The sequence below is a fragment of the Electrophorus electricus genome, chromosome 23, assembly GCF_013358815.1.
Source record: "Electrophorus electricus isolate fEleEle1 chromosome 23, fEleEle1.pri, whole genome shotgun sequence".
Lineage (NCBI taxonomy): Eukaryota > Metazoa > Chordata > Actinopteri > Gymnotiformes > Gymnotidae > Electrophorus > Electrophorus electricus.
This window is the reverse complement of record NC_049557.1, coordinates 4,346,472-4,356,320: the sequence shown is the minus strand read 5'-3', so window position 1 is coordinate 4,356,320 and position 9,849 is coordinate 4,346,472. Positions and strand designations below refer to the sequence as shown.

At 37.5% G+C, this 9,849-nt stretch overlaps 1 protein-coding gene across 2 annotated transcripts; it reads left to right on the top strand.

Moving 5' to 3' along the window:
- Window positions 1-176: 176 nt before the first annotated feature.
- stk38a (serine/threonine kinase 38a) lies at window positions 177-9,777 on the top strand. 2 transcript variants are annotated; one of them, XM_027016062.2, is made up of 14 exons: window positions 177-212; window positions 1,740-1,876; window positions 2,547-2,598; window positions 2,802-2,924; window positions 3,095-3,178; window positions 3,484-3,607; window positions 3,882-4,036; window positions 4,195-4,297; window positions 5,139-5,200; window positions 5,472-5,589; window positions 5,791-5,914; window positions 6,100-6,195; window positions 6,350-6,444; window positions 6,531-9,777. In XM_027016062.2, exons 2-14 carry the CDS (start codon window positions 1,746-1,748, stop codon window positions 6,665-6,667), a joined length of 1,404 nt encoding a protein of 467 aa, XP_026871863.1. In that variant the 5' UTR covers window positions 177-212; window positions 1,740-1,745; the 3' UTR covers window positions 6,668-9,777. The 2 variants fall into 2 exon arrangements, with proteins under 2 accessions (XP_026871863.1, XP_026871864.1); XM_027016063.2 differs by lacking the exon at window positions 177-212 and adding an exon at window positions 1,035-1,330.
- The last annotated feature ends 72 nt before the right edge of the window (window positions 9,778-9,849 follow it).

The window sequence follows — 9,849 nt, the reverse complement described above, 5'->3', positions numbered from 1 at the left end:
AGATTACAGCCGTTCAAGATGGCAGCAGCACAATTTATCCAAACAGAGAAGTACCAAATTTTTTATGTTGAATTTTCTATGTTTGTTTAAAAAGAATGATATGTCTTCGGAATCGGACTGTTATTTTGGTGGTCTGAAATAGTATTCCGGAAGAAGAAAAGAATGACCCCTGTTCACAAGTAGGTTGCAAACAGTTTGAGGTCGAGCAGAAGGTAAGCAATTAAAAGTTACACACTGTAGTAACTAAAAGGCAAGGTATATAATACCCCCCCCGCCCCGCCCCGTTTTCTGCCTTTTCTGTTGAGTAGACAAAAGTTTAGCTCAAATTGTATACAACATCAATGTTAGGATAGTTAGCTAGCTAACAAGCTACTAACTACTGAAGTTACTTTAGCTAGTTAGCTAGCTTTAGTTAGTTTAGTTCTGACTTGCTGATTATCGCTTACCTGTTCATACTAGATTAGCTAACCTACTTGCACTTTTTTCTAATTTTGTCACCGAAGGCGGATGACGACAACTAACGAGCAGGTTTAGGTAACATTTAGGTAGCCAGCTATCCTAGTTATCCTAGATAACAAGCAGTTGATGTCTAGTTGAAAAAAATAGTTTCGACTTTACTATTGGCAATCAGATTGTAAGATATCTAGCTGGGAAAGCTAAGCTATTTCATGTAATAGGTTGCTACCTAACTGTTTGTCACATTGCCAAATATACGGAAGTCTTCTTATGCCTAGCTGCTAGCTAAGAGCTATTTTCTGTGGGTTTAGTAATCGCTATCTACTTAGGAATACGCCTGCCCCTGCTTGTGTGCCGGCCGAGCTAGCTAGTTTACTTGGTGACGTGTTCGCTAATGTAAAAAGAGTAGTGTTAACCAACTTTAATAATATTGGAATTAAACAATATTCCTTCTTGCAGTTATAATTGGCTAGGTAGCTAGCTACTAGTTAGGATGGTTACATGGTGATAGTTACAATTTTTTCTTAGCTACCAAAGGTGGAAGGTCTGTATTTGTAATGTTAGGTTAGCTAACCTATGCAAACGAAGTGCCAGTGTTTATCTGTCCTTTCTTCTTGCATGTCCCAGTTAAGTTCTCGCTAGCTATTTCTTGCTACTGAACTTGTAGCTCTCTGCTCACAGAAGCGTCAAACTTCATCAAGAGGATTCAAGCAATCTCCCATCTCGACTTACTACATGATCCTTGAGACATTTGTTAGCTTAGTTGTCAAATATGGCTTTTGCTTACAGTTCCAAGCCGCTTCGCTAGTCATATTTCAATTGTAATGCGACTTCGAAACCTTGACCAGCATTTGCTTCACGGAGAAGTGTTTGCGTAGGTTTATAAGTGACCACAGTGGTTGATGGTTAATGCAAACTTAAAAATAATAGGCTGTCTACATTTAAAGTAACCTAAGCAGACTATTTGCTGTAGCCTAGAATAAAGTGTCATGGCTGTAGATTTTTGAGAAAATGTCAAATTTGTCGGTCAAGAAATTGGCCTATGTACTGTTTAGTTAAAGGTGTTGTGCAAGGAGTCTGCTTTGTCTTTCTGCTTTGTCTTTCTGCTTTGTCTTTCAAGTAAACACTTAGAATGGTCTAATTATACTGGACATCACGTTATCTTTACTATACAAATTTTCATGGTTTAGGTTGTATCAGTAGAACCTATTTGATTCAACCAAAAGCTAGACAACTTCTTCATGCATGGTCTGATATGATGTGTATAATTTTTTTTTTTCCAGGTAACTATGGCAATGACAGGTCAAACATCTTGTTCCTCAATGAGCAACCACACTAAGGAGCGTGTCACGCTGGCAAAGGTCACCCTGGAGAACTTCTACAGCAACTTGATATCCCAACATGAGGAGAGAGAGATGAGGTGAGTTGGGGCTGTCAAAATGCCAGCATTCTGCAAAGTGACACTTTGAGCAATACCCTCTTGATATCCATCAGTGGTAACTCAGTGGTTAATGTACTTGACTTGTAATCAGAAGGTTGCTGGTTCAAGCCTCACCACTGCCACTGTTGGGCCCTTGAGCAAGGCTCTTAACCCTCAATTGCTCAAGTTGTACTCAGTCATAATTCTAAGTTGTTTTTTTTTTGGAAAAAGCGTCAGCTAAATGACGTAAATGTAAATGATTCACATACTTCAGTTATGTAATCTTAATGTACCCCAATTGAAATTTGAGCTATAGAATTTATTTTATTTAATTTTTTGTCAATGTAATGGAAAATCTACCTCTGCGAATGTGGTGCAGTGACATTCACTAGCATTAAACTAGCTTGACAGGTTTCCATGATGCATGTAGTATCTTGAGCATCATACCAAAACAGTGAATATCTTTAGAGTTGTTTCTACCTTGAGCTAGTCTGACACATGTTGGAAGAGGCATTTTTTTCATCATTTCATTTCTGCCATTTCTTTTTTCTGCTATGCCTTACTTTTCAGTGCATGGCATATCAGTCCTAAATGTTTTGCTAATTCAAACAATAACACTCTAAATTTAAGATACACTTTATTCTTATAGCTGTATTAAACTGTGTCATAGGCAGCAGAAGCTGGAGAAGGTAATGGATCAGGAGGGGCTAGGTGATGAAGAGGTTTGTTTTGTTTACTTCGACAAAAAAGGTCACATTTGTTGATGAGTAGCACACATTTAGTGCCTGTGAAAGTGACTGAGCTCTGTAGAATTATTCTGTAGAATAATCAGTGTCTTGATAATTTGGCATCCATAAATTCGATCTGTGAATTGAAAAATGCTTTATTGCTTTAAAATGGCAGCTGTTTTTAATTTGTACTGTAGAAGCGCCAACGACGCTCTCAGCATGCAAGGAAAGAGACAGAATTTCTCCGTCTTAAGCGAACACGTCTTGGACTAGATGACTTTGAGTCACTCAAGGTGATTGGTCGTGGTGCCTTTGGAGAGGTATGTCCTTTTAATCTTAGCCTGGCATTTTTTAAAATGTCTAATTTTCTACAGTAAAATTTTTTTCATGTGGAGCTTCATTACCTACATTCATAGTTCATTTTTTAAACATTTGTTTAGGATTTGAAGTTGGTTTTAGATCATTAAGTGAGCATTTACATTTGAAATAGGTGCGTCTAGTTCAGAAGAAAGACACAGGCCATGTATATGCCATGAAGATCTTGCGCAAGGCTGACATGCTTGAGAAAGAACAGGTGAGTCTTCTCTAATCAGGTTATTGACTATTTCTGTCAATGTCATTCTAGGTTTATTCTTACAGTTTTGCAACTTTTCATCATAAGACCAACGCCTTTAGATTGGCATTGCATTATCTGACAGAGGGAAAAATAAATATTGTGTGGGTGAATCTCAAAACTGGAAAATTATTTGTTTCACTGACCAAAGCAGCGTTGTTCAGTGAAACAAATTAGAATGACTAAAACAACTAAATTGCACACCAGGACAATAACTGCCATGACACAAAATCCAATTGTTTTGTTGATTATCCCACATGCTCTAGGTTGGCCATATCCGGGCAGAAAGGGACATTCTGGTGGAGGCAGACAGTCTGTGGGTGGTCAAGATGTTTTACAGCTTTCAGGATAAGATGAACCTCTACCTCATAATGGAATTCCTACCTGGGGGTATGTGCTGTTGGGCTACAGGCGCTTGCAAAAAAAATATTATATGGCTCGCTAGTGTTTGATCATGTATTAATGTGATAATATGTTCAACAAAATGTTTTGATAGTTTAGGCCATGCAGAACTATTGAAAACATTTTGTTTAATGAGGTTTAAATTTAAAGTTGAAATCCAGGGATATTCATTTCTCTATGAATGTGTGGGTTTTTTTTGTTTTTTTTTAATGACTTGTTCACCATGGCCTAGAAAACCAAAACTCACTATTTGCCTCTACAGGAGATATGATGACTTTGTTGATGAAGAAAGACACTCTGACAGAGGAGGCTACCCAGTTTTACATTGCTGAGACTGTACTAGCCATTGACTCCATTCACCGGTTGGGTTTCATCCACAGAGACATCAAACCTGACAACCTGCTACTGGATTCAAAGGTGAGATGCATACACACAAATGCATACAAACCTTTGTCTTTACTGGTTTTACATTCCTACAGATGCTCTCAACATAACTGTGTAATTTCTTTTCTGCTTTGTATTTTGTTCGGCCAGATAGGTGACACATATACATCATGTTATTTTTGCTTGCATAGGGCCATGTAAAGCTGTCTGATTTTGGCCTGTGTACGGGACTGAAGAAAGCTCACAGGACAGAATTTTACAGGAACCTCAACCACAGCTTGCCTAGAGACTTCAGTAAGCCATCAAATATCTGTCACTATCATGGCAGTAACAACATGATTACAGGCTTCCGTTATACGCAACGCTTTTGAGATATGCTTCTTACCTTGTGTGTCTGTCTGTGAGATGGGTGCTCTCAGTCCTCCTGTTCTTGGTCTTTCTTTGCATTGCTTAGCTAGCACAAAGTGAACTACCTGAACTATAAATTCATTAAATGGCAGATGTTTTGTCAGTGCTTGCAAGTGTTTGAACTGTTTATACCTAGAGTCATGGAAGCAATGTATCACTTGCCTTCCCTTGTTTAAGGTAATTCGACTTATAATTACTGTGTACCATTCGCCAGTTGACACATTTTCCAAGTCTGCTTATGTTTGCCAGTCAGTTTGTTAAACTAGCTGTTACTTTATGAGCTCCTGATTTTCCTCCTTAATAATGCACCTAATATCCAGTAGAATTCATAGAAATCCCCCTGTCAGGTTTACTGCCTGTGGGTAATGGAAACAAGCCTCTAGTCAGTGGTTGTCCATGTAGCGGTTGCTAGGTTATCTTTGTTGACAAAGAAATGGCCCTCAACCGTCTGCTGTGTCTGATATGGTATTTAAATCGCAGTGCAGTTTTGCCACTCCAGAGCCACCTCCTGTACTAAGGGTGGAGGCAGTTCAGAGCCAGTATGAATAATCCACAGCTGGGCTGCACAACCATGCTCTTTGAGATTGGCTGCCTTAAAGCCCTTAACACTCTGATGTGGTAAAATCTTTGTATATATGCAAACAGAGTCATTTATCAACTTGTATGCATAGGTTTGTCTGATGTAGGTTTGACCCCATTTACCAAACTTTGAGTTTTTCCTCTGCAGCATTCCAAAACATGAACTCAAAGAGAAAAGCAGAAACATGGAAGAGAAATAGGAGACAGCTGGTGAGTCATAATCTTAGGTCGTAGCAAGTGAGTGGGATAATAGTTTTACTTAAAACACATTTTCTTTTTAAAGTTGCACATTACTTATGCAAAATAGACAAAAGTTTTTGGACTAGATTTGGTAAATGGCTTTATCTTGTAAGTAGACATGCTTAAATCAGGAGCTGCATTTTTAATAAGTAGCTTAGAATAAATATGGAAATATGTGGGTATTGTGTTCCGCTTCTTCCTATTATGTTGGAAGTAAATGTCAATGATCCCTCTCTTCCAGGCTTTTTCTACTGTTGGAACACCAGATTATATTGCCCCTGAGGTTTTTATGCAAAATGGGTACAATAAACTGTGTGACTGGTGGAGCCTTGGGGTCATCATGTATGAAATGCTCATAGGTGAATCTGTCCATACATTTCAAAATCTATCACATACATAATGGTTTTAAGTTAGTAAGATTGTTGTTGTTGTTGTTGTTATAATAATAATAATAATAATAATAATATTTTTAATTTTAGAAAGGGTCATCTTACATGTTAATACAAGACAAATGATCGTGCAGTGCTTCTGGCTGATTTTGTGGTTTTTTGCTTTTGCAGGCTACCCACCTTTTTGCTCAGAGACCCCTCAGGAGACATATAGGAAGGTGATGAACTGGCGAGAAACGCTGACCTTTCCTCCAGAAGTTCCCATCTCAGAGAAGGCAAAGGATCTTATCCTCAGGTTCATTTTCCCCCCCTTTATTAAGTATTCAGCTTAGCTGCCACAAAAGCACAGGATGCATGTATGCATGTTGATCTTACTGCTAATCATTTTCTTACTGCATGTAGTTGACACAGGTAATGTAATCTGTTGTGGCAGTGTTCAGTTTTCTAAGTATATTACTAAGAAACCAGTGTGTATACTAGGTTCTGCTGTGAGAGTGAAAACAGAATTGGTTCTTCTGGAGTGGAAGAGATCAAGTCCAATCCTTTCTTTGAGGGTGTGGACTATGACCATATCAGGTAGAAACCTTGATTAAGATATGCATGGTTATACAAAGATACTAGAAGTGTTGAACAACTTTGTTGAATTTATGGGCAACCTATTTCCGAATTTAAAGGATAATTTTTGTATGAAGAATGAAGTTTAGAACATTTTGTATAACCCTTTTAACAGAGAGAGACCTGCTGCCATTCCAATTGAGATTAAAAGCATAGATGACACCTCTAACTTTGATGAGTTTCCAGAGTCTGACATCTTGCAGCCATCAGGTATGTTTACAGAATGTAAAATGCAGAGGTTCTATTCAACATTTATTGTTTTACCTGTATATTGAAACTAACTTATTCTCCTTCAGCCACAGTTGTGTCCAACCACAGTGATGTGAATTTGAAGAACAAAGACTGGGTCTTCATTAACTACACATACAAGCGCTTTGAGGGCCTGACTGCTCGGGGGGCTATTCCTTCCTATATGAAATCAGGAAAGAGATAAGCTCTTAACTCGCTGGGTTCTTGTGGACATAGTGTTTTTCTACAAGGATTGTCTTCCCTGTTACTTCTCATTGCTGCAGATTTGTTGTTCTGCATCTCCAGAATCATCCCGTTTTACCCACTCTGCAATGAGTCAATATGGTGGTGGACCTCTTTTCTTCCAGCACTGGCTGGTTCTTTTTTCTAGCTTCTTCAGTTGAAGCTTTTTAGCTGATGTAAGATTTAGGGCTAACTGCAGTTGAATCCTGTTTTTCCCACATAATAGAGGTTTTTTTCTTTTTTTTTTTCTTTTTTTTTTTGGTCTGTCCACCCTCAAAGAGATTGCTTTTATACAAAGTGTGACCTTGAACCCTGCTTGGCTTCAGTCTCCATCATGACCTTTTGTTTAAAGTAAATGGAAAATGAGAAGAGGAATCTCTCTGTAATCTTTTCAAAGTCCATACATTTGGATTCATTTGTTTTTTAGCTCCACTTTTTTAATAGAACTTGCTTAGACACTTGCCACCACAGACTTCAGCCTGCTAACAACGGCACAACTCGATGGGCTTTTCTAATGGTTATCCAAATTGTGGTCACTGTTTGAAAAGCTCAAAATGCATTTGAATCTGCCCATCAGAAGCAGACATTGCCTTATATTTGAATACTACATGAATGTTCCAGTAATCACCTTTTACACCAGCAAAATATCACAAATAGCCTGTCGTACTGCTGCAAACTGAACCAAAAGTTTATTTGTACATTTCCAAAGTACATCAGCCAGCCAAGATGACCAACTGAAATTCTATGGACCACAATATACACCACAATGTTTCGTTTACATCACTGGAGCGGCTTTATGTAATATTTCTAAATTAAACCGGTATTTATACTCTTGAAAATCTCTGTTCCTTAAAACAGATCACTTATGTACCCTGTTCCGTTTTTGAACAAACCCATCTAGACTTTAGCATAAATAAAAGGAACAGCACAGTTCAGAGTGAACTGAACTTGTTTATTAAAAGATTATATACTGACCAGTCTTCCATGTTGATACTGGACAGAAAAGCATGCTGTCTTAGTAAGGAAAGCTATATTTTACCAAAGACTTGATTTGTAACAGCTATGGCTCCTGGTGAAGAGTCCAGTTTATGCCTTTGAGCAGCTTAGTTTGTTCTTGAGCTTTGAGAATGTTTTCTATTTTGTATGTTTGGTTAAAAACAGCATTAAATTACTGTGTCTAGGGATTGTCTTTTGCTAATAATTCAAGAATTGCCTATTATTAAAGTCATTGAACAGTATTTGACAATATTATTGTTGCAATAATTAAAGCAATCTTAGGAGTAGGTATTTGCATTATTGTATACATGTAGGAGGTTACTTGGTGCATTGTGATTGCAAGGGCATGTATATAATTATAGAAAATTAGGAAATTAAAGTTTTGTTTGGTTTTTTTTGAAGTAGGGAATTGCAATGTAGTCACTATACACTGTAGGTCTCAGGTCTTTGAGCTGCTTGCTTGATGGCATCTTACTCTGATGGCTTTCAGTAGCTTTCTTCATCAGCATATATTTGAAATGGAATCCTTTGCCCGACAACCTTAGCTGCAATTTGAGTGTGGTTGTATCATTAAATTATCATGCTGTAGGTGTGTGCTACAAAGACACATCAAGGCTTGAATATATCTTAAGATTATGCATTGGCTTTTGAGGTTCACCTGCTGGATTTACTGGATTTGCAAAAAGAAGATTTGAAACAAGCTTTTAAAGAAGTCATTTTTTGACTGGTTAGGAAGTTTGCCATATCTGAATTGTCATGTGTTCTGCCTGTCTGTGAAACAGGTCACATCAATAACTAAATAAATAATGGTGTGCATGGCCTCATAAAGAATGTGCAAGATTGTATGTCTTTTTTTTTTTTTTTTTTTTTTCTTTTTTTTCCCCCCAAAATGCTGTAGGCTTTTGTAGAGCAAAACGGGGTGCAGTATAGTGTGCTGTAAATCCTTTTTTTTTTTGCTCCTGTGAGAACATTAGATACACGCTGCAGTCTTTGTGTTCTGACACATGCTTTTACATGAGTGCTGCTGGATGGCATGGAGATTTACATTTTTTTTTTATTATTATTTTTTTTTCCATTTATACTCCGCCTTGGTGGTAATCATTCCCCCAGATCCAGCATTGTGGAGTCAGAATATTGGGGAGACTCAATGTTTTAATGCTTGTGATTGATTTTAACTGTTAGTGAGAACATGTCTGATCAGATTAGACAGTTCTGCAGCTGGTGCCCTCATAATCTGTGTGAAAGTCAACATGCTGGAACAAAACCATGCCTATCAGGAGAAGCTGATCTTCTGTTTAATCTTAACATTTTATTGTCCTTTTGATTTGCTTTGCTGGGTTGAAGATGTCTGGTGTTATGCAGAGATTGTTTAGTTGTCTACAGGAAAATTTATCTTGATTCTCGAGGTCTTGATGGTCTTTTTTTGACCATTAATCTTGGAATTTTGGGAACATTGTTAGACACAGTTACGTATTTAGTCATGAGTGAACATTGCACATTTTTGTTATTTTCCTTGTATGTACAATACACTTAAAAGGATGTTGAATGGTTCACAAACACAATGGTTGACTAATGTTTGTTTTGTAAACAGACAAATATAAAGTAGGTTAGTAGCTTTGTGAATATTTCAGAATATTTTTATACGTACTACCAGCTTGCGGAATAAAACCAATGTGTATGTATGTTTTGAGAGGGTTTGTGTTGTGAAAGATATAGGGCTTATTTATTCAAACCAAGACCTACACAAAACTAAGGTAGAGTGCGGAACTTGTCCAGGAGGGGCTTACTTGTAGCCTAGACGACTCTTACTGTTCACTTAAAATCCAAAGTATAATCTGAAAATCATTCTCCTACCTTCAGTGTTTGTAAATAAGGCTCATGGTTTTTAAAATGTTGCAAACTACTGTGAGATGAAGTAATGGGACCTCTCTCTGCCTTAAGATTTGGTTTGAGAAGTTTGTAGGTTGTAAGTATACTTGCTAGAGCACCTTTCACTGGGTTGTTATTAAAAGTATTTGTGGTGAGCGCACACATTTAACCTGTAAAGGATCTTCAATAAAACACCACTTAATTTATCAGGTGTTGATCTTCTTATTTCCTCCCCCCCACCACCTCAAATTTGCAGTTGATGAACTTGGTCTAAATTTT